Source organism: Eleutherodactylus coqui, chromosome 6 (assembly GCF_035609145.1).
Source record: "Eleutherodactylus coqui strain aEleCoq1 chromosome 6, aEleCoq1.hap1, whole genome shotgun sequence".
Lineage (NCBI taxonomy): Eukaryota > Metazoa > Chordata > Amphibia > Anura > Eleutherodactylidae > Eleutherodactylus > Eleutherodactylus coqui.
In genome coordinates, this window is record NC_089842.1 from 124,802,843 (window position 1) to 124,828,938 (window position 26,096).

Sequence of the window (26,096 nt, forward strand, 5' to 3'; positions counted from 1 at the left end):
TTAATGTTTGGTCATTATAGTCAGGACATTATAGAGGGAATATTTAGAAAAAAATGCATATCCGGGAAAACCTTCCCCATGACAAGCCGCACCGCAACACCCTGATAAACCACCCAATGTCAATGCCCAAGTCTTCCTAAAAAAATATTTAAATGTTGGCAACTATGCACTGCAAGACTGGACCGGCCCTTTATAGGATCATTTCTGCCATATCGCCACCCAAGCGATATGGCAGAAATTCTATGCACCCCATAGAATAAGATTCTGCCTATATAACTTGCAAAAGGTTTATTAATAGTTCTGCACATCATTAGGTGCCATCATCTATCTCAACCCATTATATAACATCATGTTACAGGTTTTTCTGTTCTAATTTGGATAGATGCAGAATATAACTTATTTATTTTTGTATGCATCTTGCAGTTCTCTGCATCTAGTTGTATGCTATGTACTAGAAGCTCCAATATCCTTACATATTGTGATGATGCTAATGGGTCATGTGTGCTAAGTTACAAGATCCAAAAGTCAGCCTCTCACCATAGTTTATTTCTCCCCATTAAGACGTTCCCCTCTGAATTTACACCATTCTCCATCTCTGAACAAAGTCATTGCTACTGTGCTCCATTGTTCTCTCCATCCCTTGCAGGAGAGAAGGACAGTTTGAACAGGGCTGTGAGGGGGATCCATAGTAATATTCAAAATAGAGCCCCACCATTAAGCCTGGTAAACCAAACTTTTTCTTTGCTAAAAATGCACAATCTGTGGAGAGAGAATGCTTTGCACATTAGTGGAGAGGAGATCAACATAATCAAGATTCCCCTTTTAGTTTGGGCTTCATGGCAATTACTTTGGCTACCTATCTGGTACATATACCCTTGATGGAGATCCTCTTACCCAATCCCCTCACCCTTGTCTAGTCATGTTGATTCACAGCTCTTGTAGGGATAGAAGACCCCCTTAATTATAACATATATTGATATATACATTTAGAGCTATATGTACATATAGATGGCACCAAAAGAGGAATAGTATGAAGTCATTATTTCTCTTAGGGACATGCACAGCACTGAATATAATACATAATTGTATATACTATCCATATAATTGTACAATAATAGTACTTTGAAAGGGAGGACTTGGCACACCTGGTGGTCATTTCCAGTACTGCAAATATTTTTTCTTTTCATTTCTTTACATCTCTTTGGATATTATTTTGGGAGGGGAGGGGGTAAAACCACAAATCTTTAACATCATTCTTCACAAGATGGCCATTATTAGCTGTCTCTGCACGTGCACATTCTTTGTTCCCCATAGACTAAGATTCTGCCTATATAACTTGCAAAAGGTTTAATAATAGTTCTGCACATCATTAGGTGCCATCATCTATCTCAACCCATTATATAACATCATGTTACAGGTTATTCTGTTCTAATTTGGATAGATGCAGAATATAACTTATTTATTTTTGCATGCATCTTGCACTTCTCTGCATCTAGTTGTATGCTATGTACTAGAAGCTCCAATATCCTTACATATTGTGATGGTGCTAATAGGTCATGTGTGCTAATTTACAAGATCCAAAAGTCAGCCTCTCACCATAGTTTATTTCTCCCCATTAAGACGTTCTACTTTTTCACAAGCCTGTGTGGAGCAAATCCAGGATCCCCATCCCTCCCCACTGGAATCATCCACAGCATTTTGATCCCAGTCAGGTGCAGGGGCATCCCCCCTCTAACAGGAGTGGGGAGTGGAGCAGCTCCCTCCACCTATCCAGGATCATGTGGCTCTAGAAAAACGGAACAATCAAATAGCACTGAGTGCCAAATACACAATGGACTCGCTAGATGGGGATGAAAAATCACTGCAGTATGCTGAGGATAGATTGCAGTCAGCCTCTGGCTCTGCTCTTGTCTCCCTGTAGTTCTGCATTCTCCAGCCTCAGCTGGTGGGGATGTGACCTGTAGTTGTGGTCTGTGCAGATTGCTATTTGCAGGAGAGTTTGGAGGAAGAATGGAAGATGTTACCTTGTTGGGAGGGTTTCCACCCTGCTCTGTCTTTGGAAGTCCCTGCTTGTGAGTCAGCTACACTTTTACTATCTTAATAGACACCTCAGGACTCCAGCTTCAGTGTCTCTCTGGTTCCTGGAGCAAACTAGGGGAAGGGGGGTCCTATACTGTCCAGGAACTACAAGAAGATGAAGCCAAGCTGGGGTGAGGCTGAGACATGGGAGATATAACCACTAGCAGGGGAGGACCTGCTTCCCCACAAGGTGTTAACTTTTCCTTTAAGGGACAGGAGACATCTGAAGACTCCAAGACCCCAACAACTAAAGAGGTAAGTCAGCATAAGATTCCTGAAAGTGCAGTCAGTAGAGTCTGACAATTGCTTTTGACACATGCACTCCCTGGTATTACCTGTCCATTATTTATGTATTGCTTGTATTTGTTACAATGTTGCTACTTGCCGGGTATATTATGATACATACACGATTTGGAAACTTTACTACAAAGCAGATACACAAAATGCAAACACTCTTCTTCACCAATAAAGCTGCCTGAGCCTCAACATCCCAGAACCACTTGACAGCAGATATGTAGTCAGCTCTGCATGTCCTGATATGCAAAGCTTTTTAGCTTTAATAAGGTTACTACTTGATTGCATGTATCATTCCTATATTCCTATATAACGCTATAGAAGCACTGCCTTGCATAGACTGAGCTGCAACTTACTCCAAGCAATTCCTGCAAAGAAAGAGTTAAGGAATCCTTGCAATGAAACCAAGCAATGTAAACAGTGCACCTTATGCATCCTCAGCATAAAACAATCTCCAGGGACAAATCCAGTTAAGATTTGGCAGTCTCCCCCCCTACCTCCACCCCCTCCTGAACACACAGAATCTGAAACAGTGAAATAGTCTTCAGAGCTTGGGAATATTACAGTCTTGGGAAGATATGGGCTGAAAGTTTATTCATTTAATGTCTTATGCCCTGTGTGTGTGATCTCCAGTCACTGCTGACACTTCTTTCTATAGAGGTGAATAGAACCAGTTGTAGCTTTGGGCATGAGCTACTGCTCCAGTAATGTCACCTTATAATTTGGTCCTTCTTACATCTATGATGTAGAGGTCATTGCAGGTGGTACTGAGGGTCTATAGGAAGCCAGACGGTTATTAACCCTCCGTATATATGCAACATGCTGAGAGTCCTTGTTTTACAGAGAGCCACAGTTTGAGGACTACTACTGTGGAACGTGTTGTAAATTGTAGGGCACATGCATTGGTCTTTCACATGGGCGAAACTGGCAACATAGAAAAATCAAGCTTCAAGCAGCCATTTCTTTGCCGTAGAAAGGGGTGTGGTTACATAGCAAGCCACGTATCGTGAAACTATGGTGCAATATCTGTAGATAACAGCCTGTATGGGCACATGAATCCAAATCAGTAGTTTGTATCACATCATTAGTTTGTCCCTTTTAAAGAATAGTGGGAACAGATCGATCGACAAGTGCATGAAGGTTAAATCACACTCCAGTTGGTAAGAGCAATATAAGTACATAATATGCCCAATTGTATGTAAAGCAGTTGGAAAATTTAGTGCAAATACCCCATCCCCGTGCCATAATTACTGGGAAATAGAAGTTGTTACATTTTAAAGTATTCACTATGCTATCTATGCAAAGAAGCTGTTGCCCAGGACATGAGGCTTGCTGCCAACTATCCTTTCTATAAAGAAGAATATATCTAATATGTATTTAGTATCCTTTATTTACAGTATATTGTGATGATCCAATTTGTAGCACTATAGACAGTTTGTAATTGCTCCCATCAGTCCACGTCCCTAAAAGCTCACACTCACTATTCCACTCCAAATGTGTAACTCCAATCATCCCTGTGCCCTGAAATTCACAATCTAATCTCACTATTCCAAATTAGGGCCAATTTTATAGGAAAATTGTAGAGTGCTGGTCAAAAAATGGAGGAAGCCCATAAGAACATGGGGAGAAAATAGAAGCTTCTTGCAGCATCCTTACAAGTGTATAGATGTATTTTGGATGAGGCTCGAGATACAGTAGAGGCCACAGATCCTGGTGTCATCTGGTACCACACTGTGAGATGACAATAGCTCTACTGTTTATTGCAAGAGGATGGGTAAGGATTTTCATTCCTGGTCAATCTCTTCTCGCAGAGAGAATTTAATGAATTATGCTGTTTACAACTGGACTCTTTCAGGAATCGTTGGGTGGGGACAGGAGCAAAAGTACAGAGTAGCAGATGAAAGTTTTGATCAATTGTAGTGGTTGTCACCTTGGTAAGAAGAATAGCAGTGCTGAATTATCTTAAGGCTATATTGTTCATCCAACATTATGACTTTCTTAACTATGACACTCAATAGTAGTCCTAGCTACAACCACAGATCACATGAAATGATATCACTGTATGTAGCAGTGATAGACAAACACAAATCTGCTTCATCACTTAAACTTCACTTTGCCATCTCTGACATACTTCGCTCCCTGTATTCTGTTACTTCTGACAAACTCGGCTCATCCCTTCATCTGACAAACTGAGCTCTGCTGCCCCTGACAACCTTGGCCTTCCGCCTCTGATAGACTGTACTCGTCTGCCTCTGACAAATTTGAGTTTCCACACCTAACAAATTTGGGTTTTCTGCCCCTAACAAACATGGCTTTTCTGCCCTTGGAAAACCTAGCTGTTCCACCACTTGCATACTCGGCTCTGCTGCCCCCGATTTAGTCCTCTCCCCAATAATCTGACACACTCAGCCCAAAAGCATCTAAACATACCCGACTCTGCAACCTTTGACAATCCCTGCTTAAAGAGCCAATAAGCGTAAAGTGTCCCTCTTCTGCACAGTTTAATTCAACCTATTCCCTGTTATCAGCTATTTTTGACTAGAGAAAGGCTGACTTTAGGCAAAAAAACTGAGTTTCCCAATATTGGTTCCTCCATTTAGGACACTATTTGCATCCCCAATACATTAAAGCCCTCACTTTGCAACAGTTGCTGCACTAAGTGACAACCTGGATCTTAATTGCCCCGTAGTGACCCGGCATTGGCACTCAGTTGGATGGTGATGGGATCTAGAACCCATGACTATGTACCACCACTCTCCAGCCCTGTAGCAAAGATTCTTAGATGACTAAAGCTGGCCATACACATTCGATAGAAGTAAGCTGCTAACTGAATATCCATTGAACAAACTATTCTCTGGTGAGCGTTCATTATGCAGACGCAGCCATACACATTTAAGTCCATATTGACCATCACATTTGTTCAAACTGGTCATACATGTTCAAAAGACACATTGTGACTGTATCCGCATATCCCAGTGAGTGTGGATTGGATCTACCTGTGGCGCTCTCTATCATTTTTTTGACTTTCAATATACATGTTCAATGACACCGCGAGACAGAAAAATATCTTTCTGTGAACATTCTTTCAATTAAATCCTTCATCTGACTATCTGAACAAAATTTCAAACATGGGCTTTTCAGATAATAGTCTGTCATTGGTTGGCTAAAATGATAGCTCGTTGTTAAATTTCACTCAAACTATTGTTTTGGTTGAAATCATCCATTTTCATCAACTTTAGTCTAATGTGTATGGAGACTTTAATACAAATTCCTACTGAGCTTTGAGAGACATAACCTGGAGCATTCAGCAGAGAACTTCATACCTTCTACTAGACTTCTTTAACTGCTGCATACTATAATCTTGATGGTTAGGTTCCAGATTGTAAGTGTGACACAGCACAAACCCATACAAGCCTCATACAAAAGAGACTGCAAAGCATAAAAAGGGTCTCTTATCTAGGAAATCATTAATAAAACATTTCCAAAGTAATCAAGTGAGTAGTAGCTTTTAGGGATATCCACTTTTTGTTTATTGCACTTTTTATGCAGGAATTAAAGCCTAATGCTAATTGGCTCGTGTGAACAGGCAGTCATTCATATATGAAGGACTGCCTGTCTACTTCGAATGGAAGCAGGCGGCCGAAAGAGATCTATGGCATGCTTCACTTCCATTCAGTGAGTGAATAAATCACAGGAACGATAAACTTTGGGACAATTGTCAGGGGCTTCAGCACCTGATAGTTGTCGCATGTAAAAGAACCCTTACTGTACATGCATTGCTGTTTTTAATTACATCGATGATGAACTTTAATTTTGTGCATTATCACATGTAAGTGACGCTGTTTTTTCTGTTATCTCATGGTGGCACAAACCCTTCAAATAGCTTTTCCTAAAATGATGGGGGGGGGGGAGTTTTTATATATTCTGTATATAGACAAATCTTAACCATACAGGTGAGGCATAATTACAAAGAATGGGGTACAATGGAAAACCAAAATTGGGGACTCCATTCATTCTGAAGGTGCTGGTTCACTCCATCAAACCCCAGAATATGACTCTGAGCAGTTCACTCTTTCCCTGATTTTAAATTCTGCGATGTCTGTGAATCAAGGGGAGTCACACTATTGGAGCGGGGTGGGGGGCAAACTGAGTTATGTTACTGTAATTGTATATGTGTGAATATATATATATATATATATATATATATATATATATATATATGATACAGGATGGTTTGTTTCAGTGGCCTAACTTCTGCCATAGCTGGTTTGAGTGACTGTCAAATGTATTTATTCCAATGGCACAGCATGCTTGAAACAGGTTGGCCTCTAGAAGCTGTCCATCTGACATCCACACAGCTCCATATGATTCTATGGAGGTGACTGCTCTAACACAAAACTGAAGTATCAGTGGGAATTGACTCAGCTGCATAACTATTACATGATAATATAGCCATAGTTTTTTGCATTGGCTTTTATATACTGAAAAAGGGTTACGCAACTCATTTTACAGATTCCGTGTAAACTCCATGAAGTAGTAAATATATTAATAAGTTATCTTCTGCTGATCCTGAGTTACTCCTTGTATTATACTCCAGAGCTGTACTCACTATTCTGCTGGTGGAGTCACTGTATACATACATTACATATCTTGTGCTGATCCTAAGTTACAATTCCCTGGTAATCGGTCTGTCTGAATATATAAAAGATCAGCTGACAAACCAGCAAAAAGTCATTCGTCAGCTGATCTGCAAGTTATTTGAGTATAAAAATGGTCGCCGGTTGGCTCTACATCTTCCTATGTGAACAGGGAGTTGTACAGCCAACTAATGACAGCTTTATGGAAATGAACAATCAAATAATGATCGCTGTCCTCATACAGCCAATTGCCTACCATCTATGAACGCCATGCTTTGTCAATAGCTGCCGTTAGAGTGGGCTATTACTCAGCTCTGTGTAAGTGGGCTCTTATCTGATGTAGTAAAAAGCTAATTGTTCCCTGCATTATAGGTGCTCAGCTAAGCTGTGTTAAGTTGTCTTTCTATAAGTTTGCTCACTGTTGACCATAAACACCAGCAGAATAGTGAGTGCAGCTCTGGAGTATAATACAGAATATAACTCAATACAGTATAAGCAATGAAGGCACACAATGATTCAACTTTCTTGCATTGACAATAGAACGACACAAGCCACCTTCATTGTATTTATACTTTGTTGCTCCGGTTGCTGCTTGTTTCCATCATCTAATAATTCCACCTGCATTTTTGTCTTTTCTCCCAGTTTTGCAGGTTGTGACTGGTTCCCCAGGAGTTATGCAGAACACAGGGAGCTTCTGCCTCCTCTCTCCCACCCTCCTCATTCACTGTCTAACGCTCCCCCTTGCTGGACTCCTCCAGGTAAGAGGCTGGCAGATCCATCTATTGCTTTGTATGAAATATTTATCTGCCATGTTGTCTGCTGGGTGGCAGCACATTACATAATGTACATTGAAACGGTATAACATAGTAGACTGGATGAAGCAGCTGGGATGTGCTGACTACAGACTTGGTCAGCATTATGTGCATGTTAGGGAGATGCTGGTGACCCTCTCTTAAGGGCAGAGTTAGCTTATAACCTAGCTCCTCTCAAAAATGAACAATTCTGATTCTACAGCTATCAACATCCCTCTAATCCTTGTGTCATCCTCTTATGGGAGCAAAAAATAAATCGCATCACAATAGCATATGAGTTTCACACAATGCAACTTTTCTATTTTTACTGCTAAAACAACATGCGATTTACAATGATACAAGTGCAATATTGTTTCATGTTTCTTGAACTGATATCACACATCAGTGTGTAAATACGGCCTATGGAAGGTATCGCTGCCTAGAAGGCTTTTCTTGTAGTTCCCCCTTTAATGCAGTAATATAGTTCCTTTAAGGAACATTAAGTTCCTTAAATGAACTAAGTGAGTTGGAAGACCGACTATCTGTCTGCTGTCTCTAACACTATGTCCTCTCTCTACCTAAAACTGAACCTCTCAAAAACTGACCTCCTGGTGTGTCCGCCCTCTACTAACCGACCTCATCCTGAAATCTCCATCTCAGTGTGTGGCACCATAACTCCCAGGATGCCCGCTGCCTTGGGGGTCATATTTAACGCCAATCTCTCCTTTACACCCTACATCCAATCTCTGGCCTGAACATGTCAGCTGCACCTCAAGACATCGCTAGAATACGCCCTTTTCTCACCGTGGACTCGATAAAAATGCTCACTGTTGCCCTCATCCACTCCCGGCTCGATTATTGCAACTCGTTGCTGATCAACCTCCCCTGCACCAGACTCTACCCCCTGCAATCCATCCTGAATGCGCAGCCAGGCTCATCTTCCTGTCCAGCCGCTTGGACGCATCTGCCCTGTGCCAATCACTGCACTGGCTGCCCGTTAGATACAGAATTCAATTTAAACTCACTACCTTCATCCATAAAGCCATCCACAGTACAGCTCCATCCTACATTGCCTCCGTCATCTCAATCTATCACCCATTCCAGGCTCTCCACTCTATTAACGAAACCAGACTGAGCGCCCCTTTAATTCGAACCTCTCATTCCCGCCTCCAAGGCTTCTCCAGAGCAGCACCAGACCTCTGGAACACGCTACCAAAGGATACCCGGGCAATCCAGGACTCACAAAACTTCAGGCGTGCTCTAAAAACATACCTCTTCAGGGAGGTATACCATATCTCCTAAACCAAACCCCTCTGTACTCTGCCTGCTAACATGCTCCCTGACCTACTGAATGTAATCCCTGCCAGACACCATCAACTGCCCCCTGCAGTCGTACCGTTTCTGCCGTCACACAGTTGAGCGTCTGACCATTGTCTGTGTATAGCATCCCTCACTGTCCATCTCACCATACCGTGCACATCTCCAGCCCCTTTACCTTCTCTATCATCCCATTACTTGTAGTATGTAAGCTCGTTGGAGCAGGACCCTCAGCCCTACTGTTTCCATCAACTGATTACTATGTAACCGTGGTTCTGTAATTTTTGTACTTTCACCTTTTTGTATTCCCCCTGTCTTTATAAGCGCATCGGACTACGTTGGCGCTATACAAATAAAGATTATTATTATTATTAAGACAATGATCTGGACTTCTTGCTTATAACAAGGTTTTTTTTGGCTTGACTGAACTTTTAATAATAACTCAACTTTGTTTTCGCCTTATGATGTCGTCTCTGCTCGCTGCATGAAACCCAACCGTCTATATTTAACAGGAGCCATTTGATCTTTATTTGTGTATATGAAATGAGCTTCAATGAAATCTGGCTATTTATACCCCGACCTCCTGTTCCATAAATGGTATGATCTCAAATGAAACAATTAAGACGGGATGATTGGTCTGGCATGAATGTTACAGTGAGCTTTACTGGAGAGGATCAGACTAGAATAATGGTATATGAACTTGTCCTTCATTTAAAGGGCACCACACCTGATTATAAATGTGCTCTCGTCTCACTTCATATACCATGTTAGGCCCAATGCACACGGATGGGTTTTTGCTGTGAAATTCGCGGCCAGACGCCTGCTGCGAATTCCACAGCAATGTCCGTCCATAGCATGCAATATAAAATGTTTCTCCCACGCACACGAGCGGAAATCACTTGCGATTTCCGCTCGCAGAGGAAAAATTACGGCATGCTCTATTTTTGTGTGAGACTCGCACGGACGGCTTCCATTGTAATCAATGGAAGCCATCTGTCCTACGGGGATTCCGAAATGTCAATTTCGAAATCACCTCGGATCCGCGTCATTGGCAGCACGTCATTCTCTGCACTGCGTATGTGCGGTGGCGCGCCAGCTGGCACATCAGCAGTGCATCCAGGACAGGTACGAGAGTGTCACTGGCCGGCACAGGGTCGGATTTCTCTGCGAGATCTCGCAGCCAGAATCCGACCCAGCCATGTGCATGCAGCCTTAGACTAGTTTCAGGTGAGTGTATTGTTACACTTCTGTAATATGGATGTGTCATATGTCATTATTTGATCCATAGTTGCCTCTGTATTTGCTGTCAATAGTTTTATTTTCTGTTGGGTAAATACAGATCTGTTTACCAATTAATATACCAATTAATGCAAATATAGAGAGGAAAATGGACAAAAGTAGTGCATGCTGAATTTTTAAGACAAAGCTGTAATAAATCCTGCCATGTGAATACATGCATAGATCTATATTAGCTGCGTATTACAGTCCTTAAAATCCAGACCAAATACAGAGTAAAAATATACTCACTCACCTGAAAGCAGCCTTCTAATGTTATAGATTGCTTATGTAGAACAGAGCTGACTTTTGCAACAATTTGTTGACTTCAATGGTCTGGATGCATGAAGAGAGAGCAAATAATAGTAATAACCTTTATATAGCACCAACATATTCCACAGTACTTTACAATTCAGAGGAAACATGAACAAGCAAAATCACACATTACATAGTAAGAAACTAGCCATGGATATGAGGGCACTGCTTGCAAGAGTTTACTATTAATGAGGGAATAGCGAAGAAACAAAAGATAAGTATTTGTTTTGTATAAATAGTCCATCCATCTTATATATTTTTTTTAAAGGGGTTAATAATGGTATAGCTGCATGAGCCAATCACTAGCCAGTTTTTTTATGCACAGATCTAAAGTGCAGATAAGTGGGGGATACTGTTGAATAAAGGAATGGTGTTCTATGGAAAATTGTGTGTTGGGGGTGAACGGAGTCAGATTAGGACATGTGATAAACCCGCCAAAAAATGTGTATTTAGGGCATGCTTAAAACTGGGAGTGTTACAAGTTAATCTCATTTTCTGGGGGAGCACATTCTAGAAGAACTGGTGCAGAACAAGGAAAGTCTTCGAGTTGAGAATGGAAGGTTCAGATTGTGAAGGACTTTAAGAGCAAGTAGAGAGTAGGGTGGAGCAAACCCAAGCCCATGCCTGAAGCAGGAGGTGTAAGTAGAAATGGATAGGAGGTACTGCTAACCAGGTAGACGCCTCACTCAAAGGGGGTGTAACAGGCAATGTGGAACACGGCGCACACCTCCAAAGAAAAGTTCTTATAGACGATTTGATTGGGTGTCTTTTATGTAACTTGAGCCTCATGCCCACCGCTGGGTCAGATTATGACTGCGAAATATCGCAGAGGAATCAGATCCGACACCCCACAGCGACACCTTTCTCACCTGTCCATATCTGCAGCGAATGTCTCGCTCGGCGAGCTGGAGCACATATGCAGTGCAGGGCATGACATTCCAGCGCTGGGCTCTCACGTGGATTCCTGCGATATTTCCGCTGTGCCCACTGTGCGGAATATCGCGGGACGGATAGCTTCCACTGACTGCAATGGAAGCCGACCATGCGATTTTCCGCACAAAATAGAACATGCTGCGATTCTCCCCCGCGAGCAGAAAATCGCAGTTGATTTCCACTCGCGGGCAGGGGAGAATCTTTTACCACAGCATGTCTATGGACAGCTATTGCTACAGGATTCATCGCGGGCATCTGGCCATGAATTCCGCAGCCATAATCTGTCGGTGGGCATTAGGCCTCATGCCAGCAATAAAATGTTGTTTTGAGGAAAAGAAGTACCTTCATCAGTTACGTTGGTCAACCGTATATAACTGCTTCTTAAAATAGGGACGGCTTTAATCTGGCATGGAAGGAGTATTTAGGCACCAGCGGGGTTTGTGAATCTGAGGTGCTGCTACAGATGTCTGCTATATCGGTAGTCCTTGGGACGGCTGTCAGGGACTTATGTACCTAACAGGTATCCTGTAAAAAAGGTACCCTTACCTTGTGCACTTGCTGGTTTTTAATGTTTTGAGTACATTTATTTGTTTTTAACTTTATATTTGGAGTGTCAGGATCTTCTTTCTACTGTCTTAAATTGTAGTCTATAGTGGATAGGCAACCAGTGCAGTGATTGCACAAGGTGGAGGCATAGGTGTAGCATCTGGACAGAAAGATGAGCCTGGCTGCTGCATTCAGGATAGTTTAGTGAAGGAAAGACTGATTAGTAATAAATTAAGGCCCTTTTTCATGGGATGATAATTATCGTTCTGGTTGTTCAGGCTCCAGCACTCCCGCAGGGTTTTGAACGATAATCGGCCCGTGTAAATGTAATAGGCTGTCCTATGTACGCACCTATGTACGCACAAAAACATGTTCGTGTGAAGCTACGCTAGGGAGGAAGGAAAAAAAATTTGCATCGCATTCACATATAAATGCGAGTTTCATCGAAGTGCAATGCAATTTTCTTTTCTTACTTTTGGAAGAGCGTGAAAATAGTAAGTGTAGCAATGCAATGTGTTTTTCTCGCAAAAAAGAAAGATGGAACAATGCCTCCGTAGTGCCACCTATTGGATGGCAGCATTCCTTCAAATCAATGTACAACCCTTTATACAGGTCTTAACAAAGATTGGGAATTGAAAACCAAGCCAGAATCCATACACAGACAGCTGTTTCGGGGTGTTTGCCCCTCATCAGTGTGCAGTAGGATCCTGGCTTGGCTAGTGAGAGGCCTGTGACGTGGGTCAGGAGGGGTATTGTCGCTCCTTGAGTAGAGCATCTAGAAGGTGAGTGAGGAGACTTATAAGGCCATTCATGCTCCTCTGGCCACCCACTAGGTGGCACTGCAGAGGCATTGTTCCATCTTCCTTATTTGCATATTACCCAGAGGAGCATGCATGGCCTTATAAGTCTCTTCACTCACTTGCTCGCAAAATACATTGCACTCGCATATAAAAACGTCCTCAGACCTGTTTTGCAGGTGCCCATGTAAATGCACCTGTAAAAGGGCAGATTCTTGCAAAGTTTATGAGGTGCAGGTGACATAAGCATGGAAGGGACTGAATATAGGGAGTGAAGAAAAGATCAGAATCAAATCTTACCTCCAAACCGTGAGCACTCAGCCTAGAGGTTATGGTAGCACCACAAACTGTAATGGAAATGTCAGGTTTAGGTTGGTTAGCAGATGTACAAGTTTAATTTTGTCACAGGTAGATATATATTGGGCATCATCAGCATAGCGATGGTACTGATAGCCAAATCTGCATTGGTTAAGACTATACCATTTTTGCCTGCATGCGGGACAGTTTAATTATCATTACCTTCTATATTCACCTAAATAAGCTACATTAATAAGCTACAATAAGCCAATAAGTATGCAGTCAAGAGACTGAACTGTAATCTCCTCTATTATAACTGTGTGACAGGAGCTGTGTGATCATCATCAGTAACTGTGACAGGAGTGCCTGTATCCTCCTTTAGCCATTATATGTGGTAGAGCCAACTAAAAGTATTCCACAGACTGAAAAATTGGCAAGAAAATTAACCCAAAACCCTCAAGCAATTCAGAATGACATCACATAACAATCAGAGGAAAAAAAAGCTGGTTGATTCAGACAGAAAGAAATAACTAACCAAGGTAACACTTGCTCACTTATATATACTGGGGTAATAGGTATATAATGAATTATAAAATCACCATTGTGGCCCTTTAACGCCGATAGGAGTGGAGCATGCTGAAGAGGAGTTGGAGTCAAACACCACAGAGAGATCAAGAAGAATCAACAGAGAGTAGTTACTATTATATTTAGTCATCGGGGATCATTTGAGATTTTAGTAAGATCAGTTTCTGTAGAATGTGTGTGTGTTGTCAGCTCTGGTGGCAGCTTATCTCCAGGGAGGACAAAAGGATTGGACATTGAAATTCAACCTGACGGATCCTTCTTTCCTCCATCATTTGACAATGGAGAATCAGGAGACCCTCATACACATTCAAAATTCTTCTAATATAGATGACTAATTGGGTGTCTCACCAAGTAGCTTATATCCAGAAAAGATTCCCTACAATTTAGCTTGTCAGTATTTAAAGGTAACCTGTCACGTCCCCACAGCCCCATAAACTAAGTTATCGTGCTGTTGGTAGATCTGACGGGTAGGCAAGGAATGTATTTTTTATACTCGCCTGCTCCCTAGTTCCAGCGCTGTCACCTGGTGAAGATCATGTAGTGCATGAAGATTGTGCATGATGACTCTTTTCCGAGACCTGTGCATGCACTTTCCTTTAGACGTGTTTGGAGAGTGCGTGCATGGGACTCTGAAAAGAGTCAGATTTTCATGGTGGTTCATGTAAGCAGGTTAGTGTAAAAAATACATCCTGTCACATCCCCTAACAACACCATTACTTAGTTTATGGTGCTATGGGGATGTGACAGGTTCTTTAAGGTATAGGGACAAATAATCCTCTTTCAAATTGCACTTTTCCCTGGTGATAATCCACCCCACCCCAGCTCTCTTATCCTGGAAGGCTTGGTGATTGTAGCCTTCTACTCAACAATCTAAAAAAATAATACTAGATTAAAGAAAATCTTCGACTATAGATGATGAACTTTCCCCAAGAAGTATTGGATGCCCCACTAATTGCTTGTATCGAGCATAGACTTCCTATGTTATAGAATGTGGATTTCAGTAGTGGAATGTCTAATGGTGTATATATAAGGGATGGGGCCGTTGAATGTCTTTGAAATGGGACTCATTTTTGGTACTAATTTATACCAAAATGCTACCCCCTTATCCTAAAGAGTTGCATATTGGTTACATTGAAGGCAACAAATCAATAAAACATACTTGACTAAAAGGATCTGTACACAGCAAGGACAGGATCTCCTGCAAGTTATTTGTATCCAACTTTGCTGTCCAACTTCCAACTATTCAAGATCAAGCCGTTCTATATAGGATGGGGGCCCCTAGTCAAACTACTAATGACCACTTGTCCAGTAGTATGTAAGTATGTATGTGTGTGGGTGCTTCTCCTGTTCCTCCCCTGATTACATGCTGATGACATCATTGCAGGTTCTACAGCATGAAACATGCAGAGCATGACAGCAGCCGTGTGCTCACTGGGCCTTTAATGATGCCACTGTCATGTGATCAGCCACATGCACTTAGCTCCGCCCCCTGATCACATTACGGTGATGTCATCGCGCAGTCACACGGTCACTGAGCTCTGCCTCAGTGACATCATCACAGGTCCTCACAAACCCTCGCGGTCTCAGTTGATATGGATACAGCTGTACTCATTTTGCAGTTTGCAGTTTGTTGTGAGACAGCTGCACACCTGTGTGGAGACTCCAATAAATAATACCTCACAAATGTCCACATACATAGCTGGCAGTGCATATTGACCAACAACATTAAAACATAGTCTTTCACCACTAAAAGCATAAATATAAAGCACGCAGCATGCCAGCAGCTCTGTGCTCACAGGACCTGTTATGATGTCAATGCATGGTGTCCGCCCCATGACATAATTGCAGGTCCTCACAAACCCCTGCGGTCTCAGTTGCTATGGATACAGCTGTACTCACTTTGCAATTTATGGTTTGCTGTGAGACAGCTGTACACCTGTGTGGAGACTAATAAATCACACCTCACAAATCTGCACAAACATGGCTGGCGGCGCATGTTGACCAACAACAACATTGAAGAACAGTCACTCCCCACTATCTTCAGTCTCCTGAACGTAATATCATGTCATCTCAAGTGCTAATGCCGTCAACACCAGTCCAGCCTTCATTTAATCGTCAACCATTGTCCAGTGTTTAAAACAAACTATCACCGTTCTGCAAACATGAAACCACAGAGGGTTCAATGCTGCTGTGAAGCTAATGCAGCTTACTTGAAACAGCGACAAGCCATGATTTCACCTCAGCCACCAGCGGACGTTTGTACATCTCGTGCAGCAGATATGCAGAAGCAACAAGCAAACATGTCTTCTCAGCGAGCTGCTGAAGTTTGTAAATCACATGCTGCTCATATGCGAAAGCAATGAGCCAACATGTCTCCTCAGCGAGCAGCTGAATACACCAATCTATCAATTTCACTTTTTACCAACTCCAATCTCTTCAGAAGCTTCACAGGATTAAATGTTGCAGTGTGACTATTGCTATTTTGTACATTTACTGAAGTTTTCTTTTTCACAGCTGCTTGCAATGTTCAGCAAAATTGTTAATAATGCCAAGAGCTTACTATCATTATACTAGTAAGTGGAGCATTGTGCCACCAGAAATACTGATAGTATCAATAATACTAATAACTAGTACAAATCTAAATGGGACCTGTCTTGGTGCTCATACACATGACTAAGATGTCCCTTACCCCACAAGAGGAGGTCTTGGTACTGGTTGTTCGCCACATCTATTATATCAATGGAGGTCTTGTGGAGCTGTAACCTCACCCCCACTCCTTCACACATGAAAATTCTTGGAAGGTCTACAATTATTTTGTAGCCAACATACAGACTTGTTAGTAAAGGATTAAAGGAATATTTAACCTAAAATTGCCCTCTAACATATTAGCTAAAAACATGTAAGAAGATACCATCATTGGAAGGCCCATAGACCCAACTAGTATATTGGCATTGTGCATTTTGGATGAAGTTGTCCATTTCAGAAAGTCTTACAAAAAGTGAAAGCCTTAACCATTGTTTTCTTCTAGGTTGCTCAGGCTGAACTCCAGAAGACATGTGCCAAATCCACAGTGGAAAATCTACCCAGTGGTTGTCAGCAACTGTGCCAGTGCAGACCCCCTCCATTACTGCCTCCACCTCCTCCTCCACCTCCGCCTCCAAGACTTCCTCCCCCGAGTGAGTACCCCGTGACAACCAGTGAGTACTAAGTGAAGCGTGTTGTAAATTTCATATATAGCATATAAGGCTGCTGAGCTAAATGAACCTTGAGTTGGGTTAGTCAAGCCATGTATTTGAATGCTGAAACTTATTGATAAATATATCTAAGTATTATACCGTGAAGTTACTAAATGATACCTTATTTTTTATTATTTGTGTTATTTGGTCACTTTGGGGCAGTGTTGTGTTGTAGACTATGATGGAGCATACATCATGTTCCTTCTTGTTGCGTCAGCTGGAAGATGTATTGTGTGATCGGTCATTCTGAAGATATGTTGAGCTGTTGCCTTAGATAGGGTAGGAGCATGTTGAGTTTGGCAACTTTGGGTAAACTGGAGGAAGTATTGTTTTGTAGATGGTCTTTATTGCCTCTGGAGGGAGATAAGGATGCAGGGAAATCACATGCTGGCGGGCACGATATCGAGCTATAAAACATTGCCTGATATCGTTTTCGCCTAAGATGGAAAATTGCTTTGAAGCAAAAATCTCCATCAGTTTTCAAGGAATCAGATCATCAAAATGGCTATATTCGTTTACACATATCTTTTCCAGCAATGGATATAGCTAAGAACTTGATGAGTCGTATTTATGAGTGTTTTATGGGAAATTCCCATGTATGAGTAAAAATAGTAGAAACCTCATTAATGCAGAGCGGTCATTTTTATTAATATAGCATCATCTGGCCTGTTCATAAAACTGTTCAAAATCTTGGCTTTTTTCAAGACTTCTAATGCTTTACTATAACAAATACCTCTAGTTTCCAACAAAATAATGTTCTGCCTATACAGGCAAACTGCAATTTATGAATTCTCCTGAAACATGGCCAGCTCTGAAAAGCTGCCTTTGGTCATGGTTCACACACAACATGTTTGGTGAGAATGCTCATTTATAGAGAAGAATTACACAATGATACAAGATGTTTCTAGATGAAAGAACATTTAGCAAGTTTAACAAGTTTCCAGTTAAAATTCCATTATCTGTGCTTCTAGAACAATCTCTTGCACCCTCTATTTTGTTGGATTGATCATACTTATTACTCTCCCTGAAAGTGGGTTTAAAGACATGGGTCCACATTTACTGATCAAATTGCACTAATTGTTGGTGTGAACTGTACACTACAAGTTTTATGAAAAAAAAAAAAAAATTTCTCTTTAACTTGAGAGTGGTCAAATTTGAAAAGTGGCAATGGTCCCCAAAGGTGTAGTTTATGTCAAGTGTATTTAACGTAAATTAAAGGAACCTTCTGGGCTTTTACAATTGATGACCTATCCTCTGCCAATCAGCTGATCCTCCAGCCCGTTGTCAGTGTAGCGGTGCAGAGACGTCATCAGTGGTCGGACTGAAAGTGGAATAGCTGACTTCTCTTCTATTCAAATCAATGAGACTGATGCCTGCTACTACACTTCTAGATCCTTATTGCAGTTGGAGCTGATAGTGTAATAGGAGAAATCGCTATTATTGATTTAAATGGGAGTGAAGTTGTCTATCAAACTTCTGGTCCTGACGACTGATGACGACATCCAGTCCTATTGCACTGATAGCAGGCTGGAGGATCAGCTGATCAGCGGTGATCCCAAGCGCGCGGATCCCTGCCAATCAACTACTGATAACACTGTGTTTCAAGATTATATTTTCCTGTGTAAAAATCAGTGTTCCTACCTATATTCAGGGTGCTGAATCCAAATATAGCAACCAAAATTATCTGTTGGGTAAGACAACAGCGGGTCTTTGTACCCAGATCCAAACTGTATTAATATGGTGGGTTGATGAATATCTATCTAATGGTTCCTGATGAGTCATTCACATGACAGAAACGTGTTGAACCAGAAGCAATGAACTATTACTAATATACTTACCATCGATCCATTCAACCAATACACATTTGGTCTTGAAACAGAATCAATGAACTACTACATCTATTAATATACTTACCATCGATCCATTGAACCCATACACATTTGGTCTTAGTGGGAGTCGTTTTGTATGATGACCCAGACCAACTACGAGTTCCCTTGTATATCCACAAGTGGGAAATTTGTGATTTAGCACATTGTAGCAGCACCATCTTATATAGTAAACTGGTTACTATTATTTTAATCAGTTGGATTTACTCCATATCTCATATACTAAAAGTTAGGGGGGTCAGTATGATTATAATTAGAGATGAGCGAACCTACTCGGGCATGCCCCTTTTTCGCCCGAGCGCCGCGATTTTCGAGTACTTCCGTACTTGGGCGAAAAGATTCGGGGGGCGCCGTGGGTGAGTGGGGGGTTGCAGCGGGGAGTGGTGGGGGGAGAGGGAGAGAGAGAGGGCTCCCCCTGTTCCCCGCTGCTACCCCCCGCTCCGCCACGCCTCCCGGCGCCCCCCGAATCTTTTCACCCGAGTACGGAAGTACTTGAAAATCGCGGCGCTCGATCGAGTAATTACTCGAAACGAGTATATTCGCTCATCTCTAATTATAATAGGTCTATCATCCATAATAATTGACCATTATTGACAAGCCCCATCAAATTGTATCTGAGAAAAATAGTTACTATCATTTGTCCGGCACTCTCGTAATCAGTTGGATTTACTCCAGATCTCATATACTAAAAATTTAGGGGGGTCAATGTGATTACAATAGGTCTATCATTTATAATAACTGACCATTATTGACAAGCCTCATCGAATTGTATCTGAGAAAGATATTTTTCCTTATCTGGGACGGTCGATAAGTAGGGGCTTATATACCATAGTCTACCCCCTACTCTCTTTTATGTGTCGGCTCATTGTTTTGTATGTCCTATGTGTCTTGTCTTACGCATTATTTTAAAAAATTGTTAATAAAAGTTACATTTTAATAGGGTCAATACAGTGACTAAATTTTGAATTTCAGTTGAGCCCTCTGCCTCAAAATTATCTGTCGGGTAAGATAATGAAGTTAAAGACATCATAAGAAAGTAGGATATTCAATACTGTACCATCTGGTTACAGTATGATGATGATTAACCATTCAGTTGTTGCTGACTCTGGGTCATCCTATGAATCAACTGTCGCCATTTTCGTCTAACAAGGACAGCTTCTTTTAACTGGCAAATAGTCATGCCAGTGTCTGCCATGATCGTGGTTACAGTATATTAATCATTAAAAACATGGGCCTCATTTATCAAAACTAACAGTAAAACTATCTTTGTTCCCCATAGCTAAGGTGACCAGATTTTCCCAGGGTCAAAGCGGGACATAGGTGTCTGGTCAGTGACAGGGCTTATCACGACATATGATTTTACCTCCGTTGTTATAAAAAGGACAAGGCCGTTTCAAAAATATCCGCCGCTGATTTTATACCATGTGGCACTCCCCCTCACCTCCTCCAAAGGCTTCCCGCTGTCAGCGCTCCCCGGCTTCCGATTCCCAGCGGCCTGTAGTGGCCTCACCTGATCAGCATCACCTGACTAGCGGCACCGCACTTGACCAGGCAGTTGGCGAGCGCTGACAGTGGGGAGCCCTTGGAGGAGGTGAGGGGGAGCACCACTGTATATCTGCAGCTCATTTCTAGTCAAAATCTGCACCAATGGTACAGATTTTGACTGTTTTTTTTAGATGCGGAAATTTACGCTGCGGACATTCTACAGGATTTCTGCCATGTGTAATCATACCGTAAGACATCTTGGGGTATGCTTCCATGTGCAGAGTGCCCTCACTAGTAATAGTGTCACCTATACCAATCCCAGCAATAATAGAGACACCCACAGTAGCCCCAGTAGAATTAGCGTCCCCCTATACCAACTCCAGCAATAATAGTGACCCCCCACAGTGGCCCCAGTAGTGTTAGCGCTCTCCTATACTAGGCCCAGCAATAATAGTGACCCTCCACAGTACCCCAGTAGAATTAGCACTCCCGTATACCAGCCCCAGCAATAATAGTAACTCCCCACAGTAGCCCCAGCAGTAAAAGTGACCCCCCACTGTAGCCCCAGCAATAATAGTTACCGTATATACCGGCGTATAAGGCGACGGGGCGTATAAGACGACCCCCCAACTGTCACCTTATACGCCGGTATTCAGTGGAGAAAAAAAAAAAAATTTTATTACTCACCTCCCACGGCGTTCTGTCGCGCTCCGGCAGGATGTCGCTCGCTCCGGCAGGCTGTCGCTCGCTCCCCGTCCCCGGCGCAGCATAGCTTTCTGAATGTGGGGCTTGAAATCCCCGCTTCCAGAAAGCTAATACACACGCCGGCAGCCATGACATCATTGAATGGGTGTGATTGGCTGAAGCCACGTGTGCTTTAGCCAATCACAGCCATTCAATGCTGTCATGGCTGCCGGCGTGTGTATTAGCTTTCTGGAAGCGGGGATTTCAAGCCCCGCATTCAGAAAGCTATGCTGCGGCGGGGACGAGGAGCGAGCGACAGCCTGCCGGAGCGAGCGACATCCTGCCGGAGCGCGACAGAACGCCGTGGGAGGTGAGTAATAAAATTTTTTTTTTTTACACTTTTTTTTTTTGTTTTACCGGCGCATAAGACGACCCCCGACTGCAGAGCAGATTTTTCGGGGTTCAAAAGTCGTCTTATACGCCGGTATATACGGTACACTCCACAGTAGCCCCATCAATAGTAGTGACCCCCCCATAGTAGCTCCAGCAATAGTAGTGACACTCCACCGAAGCCCCAGCAATAATAGTGACCCCCCACAGTAGCCTCAGCAATAGTAATGACTCCCCCCCCCACAAAAGCCCCAGCAATAGTAGTGACACCCCACAGTAGCCCCAGCAATAGTAGTGACATGCCAAGTAGCCCCAGAAATAGTAGTCACCCCCCACAGAAGCCTCAGCAATAGTAGTGATACCCCATAGTAGCCCCAACAGTAATAGTGACCCCATAGCAGCTCCATCAATAATAGTGACATCCCACAGTAGCCCCAGCAGTAAAAGTGACCCCCCCCCCACTGTAGCCCCAGCAATAATAGTTACACTCCACAGTAGTCCCAGCAATAGTAGTGATACCCCATAGTAGCTGCAACAGTAATAGTGACCCCATAGCAGCTCCATCAATAATAGTGACATCCCACAGTAGCCCCAGCAATAATAGTGACACCCCACAGTAGCCCCAACAATAGTAGTGACACCCCACAGTAGCCCCAGCAATAATAGTGATATCCCATAGTAGCCCCAGCGATAGTAGTGACCCCACACAGAAGCCTCAGCAATAGTAGTGACACACCAGAGAAGCCCCATAGTATTGCAGCGTCCCATAAGATGACCCTGGACACAGGGCATACATTGAGGAGCAGGGAGGGTAAGATGCTGGCTTGTCACGGCGGCACTTACCATGCTCCCTCCTGGAGGCACACACATAGCCATGGCCAGGGCAGCACTGGGCCTCTTCCGGACACCCCTCGGAGAGGGATGCCCAATAAACTGGTGAACAAGGATAGTGGTTGTCACGGGTAACACCACCGTTCCGATACACACCAGAATGACCTTTGGTGGAAAATAAACAAGCCACAGACAGATATAATGTACCTCAGGTCCCTGGGAACGGTCAGGGCCTGAAACAACTTTACTTAAACTCCAGTAGTACAGGGCAAAGAAGAGAATCTTCTAAGTGCAGGCATTTAAATAGACTTGATTAGGAGTACCTTCACACGGCCATTCCAGGCTTCAGGACGCCTGTGTGTGATCAATTGAAGATGCATACCTCCACCCAGTGGTCCTAGACTTCAGGACGCTTGGGCATGAACAATTGAAGAAGAGTACCTCTACCCGGCGGTCCCAGACTTCAGGACGCTCGAGTATGAACAATTGATAAGAATACCTCTGCACTCGGCCTTGGGGAAAACTCCACTTCTCTCTCACGCTCTCTCTCCAATTGGGGCTCACTCCTCTCTCATTCTAGATCAAGCAATTCAGGGAACCTCTCTTCCTCTTCTATTTTTCACTACATTAGGGTTAAAGGTACCCCCATGTAGCTGGCACTCTTTATCAGGAACCCAGAAGACATGGACCTCTTCCTGCTCTCAAACACTCCTATTTATAATCACACTCATACCACATGACAGGACATAAGTTGATACACTCACAGGCAATCTGCCGTCTCTTGCAAACACTTAAAGGGGTTGTCCCGCGGCAGCAAGTGGGTCTATACACTTCTGTATGGCCATATTAATGCACTTTGTAATGTACATTGTGCATTAATTATGAGCCATACAGAAGTTATCAAAAGTTTTATACTTACCTGCTCCGTTGCTGGCGTCCTCGTCTCCATGGTGCCGACTAATTTTCGGCCTCTAATGGCCAAATTAGCCGCGCTTGCGCAGTCCGGGTCTTCTGCTGTCTTCAATGGGGCCGCTCGTGCAGAATGCCGACTCCGTGTAGCTCCGCCCCGTCACGTGCCAATTCCAGCCAATCAGGAGGCTGGAATCGGCAATGGACCGCACAGAAGAGCTGCGGTCCACGGAGGGAGCAGACCCCGGCGGCCATCTTCAGCAGGTGAGTATGAAGACGCCGGACCGCCGGGATTCAGGTAAGCACACTCCGGTTTGTTTTTTTAACCCCTGCATCGGGGTTGTCTCGCGCCGAACGGGGGGGGGGGGGGGGTTAAAAAAAAACAAAACCCTGTTTCGGCGCGGGACAACCCCTTTAACCCATCACACGCTGCAGCTGTGCAATACATATTACAAAATGACTAGACAGATTTGCACAGCGCACAAACATAGGACAAGACACGTATGACATTATGAAGGGGGCTAGGAAACATGTACCTGGCCACTACAGTATTAGCGCTCCCCCTAAGACCCATATACTAACCTCTTCCTGGTCTTTACAGAGCCGACGTTCCCCTCAGCGCTGCAGTCGCAGCAGCGCCTCCTCCCTTCTCCTCTCCTCTAAGGCCTCCTTCCCACGAGCGTGACGGGCTCCGCAGCGTAATATTCCGCTGCGAAGCCCGTCACGGCGCCCCCCAGAGCCCCTATACTTACCTGCGGGAGATAGCGTGAAATCGCTTCCCCGCCCACCGCCGCCGCGTCACCGCCCGTCACCGCCCACCGCCGCGCGTCACCGGCCGTGTCACGTGACGCGGCCGGCCGTGTCACGTGACGCGGCCGGCCGTGTCACGTGACGCGGCCGTGTGCGTCATATGGCGTCATATGACGCGCGGCGGTGGGCGGGAAAGCGTTTTTTCACGCTATCTCCCGCTGGTGACAGCGGGAGATAGCGTGAACGGACGGCTTCCATTGACTGCAATGGAAGCCGTCAGTGCGTACAGCCCGTCCTCACCCGCAGAAAATAGAGCATGCTGCGGGTGAGGACGGGAGAAATCGCGGTGCGTAATTCCGCGGTGGAATTACGCATCGTGAGCATTGTGCTATTAGGTTCAATAGAACCTAATAGCTGCGGGCAACGCAGCGGATTTTCGCCGCGAATTACGCGGCGGAAATCCGTTCGTGGGAAGGAGGCCTTAGGCCTTGAACCTAATAGCACAATGCTCACGATGCGTAATTCCACCGCGGAATTACGCACCGCGATTTCTCCCGTCCTCACCCGCAGCATGCTCTATTTTCTGCGGGTGAGGACGGGCTGTACGCACTGACGGCTTCCATTGCAGTCAATGGAAGCCGTCCGTTCACGCTATCTCCCGCTGTCACCAGCGGGAGATAGCGTGAAAAAACGCTTTCCCGCCCACCGCCGCGCGTCATATGACGCCATATGACGCGCACGGCCGCGTCACGTGACACGGCCGGTGACGCGCGGCGGTGGGCGGTGACGGGCGGTGACGCGGCGGCGGTGGGCGGGGAAGCGATTTCACGCTATCTCCCGCAGGTAAGTATAGGGGCTCTGGGGGGCGCCGTGACGGGCTTCACAGCGGAATATTACGCTGCGGAGCCCGTCACGCTCGTGGGAAGGAGGCCTTAGGGAACCAAAGAGGAAAGGTAAGGGGATGAGGTGACAAAGATCCCAGATGCACACTGTCAGCAGTGCATCCGGCTCGCGGTGATGCAGAGTGATTACCGGCTGGGGAGCTGCGGCACCCCAGCTGATAATCACTATAATGGTGATCCGATGTCCCAGAACAATTAGACAATTTTACTGTTAAACACGTTTGATAATTGAGGCCCCATATTTGGCATATACAGATGCCGAAACAAACCCGGCAGCTTTTGCTATTTATGTGGAGAGTTGACATTTGAAAGGCATAAGAGGAAGATGCTGTCTGTGATACGGAGGACCTACAAGCATTACTTTGGATGTGAAATCGGAGCTTAGGACAAGACTTGGGCCTCATATTTCTCTTGTGCCATCTGATATGTAGAATTAATAAACTGGTCACAAGTTACATCAATGTCATTTGGGGTACCGATGTTATGGAGGAAACAAACGGACTGTGCAACAGACTGTTCCTCCTGTCTAACAAAAGTCAAGGGCTTCACAAACAGAAAGTGTAAAAGTCACATTGTGTATCCCAACTTGCCATCTGCAATGAGACCTGTACCACAGTCTGAGACTACTCCTATCTACAACCCTCGGGCTTATTCAGACGACCGTATAGCGGTCGGATTTTTACGCCCGACTGACATATACTGCCCCTCTCTGCAAGAGGAGGAGGCGGGACGTGACGAAAGCTAGTGCATTGAGCTCCTGCCCCCTCTCCACTGTTTGCAATAGGAGGGGTGGGCAGAGCTAGCTCCTGTCCCGCCTCCTCCCCTTGCAGAGAGGGGCAGCATATATCGGTCAGATGTGAAAACCCGACCAATATACGATCGTCTGAATAAGTCCTTCAAGTGCAGAACTTGAAGATGATGATGATGATGAGACAATGCAGGAAAGGAACAAATTTCCATCAAGCAGTGAAAGAAATTATCCTACATTTAAACCTACAGAACATCCAACTCCTCTCTTCTTAACACAGGCAGGTTTTAGCCCCTTAAGGAAGTAGCCCTTTCTTTTTCATTTTCGGTTTCTCCTCCCCACTTTTAAAAAATCATAACTCTTTTATTTATCCATGGAGCTGTCTGCGGGCTTGTTTTTTGCAGAATGA

At 44.0% G+C, this 26,096-nt stretch overlaps 1 protein-coding gene across 2 annotated transcripts in view; it reads left to right on the plus strand.

The window, feature by feature from the left end:
• The first annotated feature begins 1,752 nt into the window (after positions 1–1,752).
• Positions 1,753–26,096, plus strand: part of PRIMA1 (proline rich membrane anchor 1) — a 78,468-nt gene continuing 54,124 nt past the window's right edge. Inside the window, exons 1-3 of one of the 2 annotated variants that reach the window (XM_066607515.1) lie at positions 1,753–2,334; positions 7,653–7,768; positions 16,895–17,063. In XM_066607515.1, coding sequence (XP_066463612.1) covers positions 7,685–7,768; positions 16,895–17,063 — 253 coding nt within the window. In that variant the 5' untranslated portion in view covers positions 1,753–2,334; positions 7,653–7,684. The remainder of the gene's footprint in view (positions 2,335–7,652; positions 7,769–16,894; positions 17,064–26,096) is intronic. The other variant, XM_066607514.1, reaches the window with a different exon arrangement.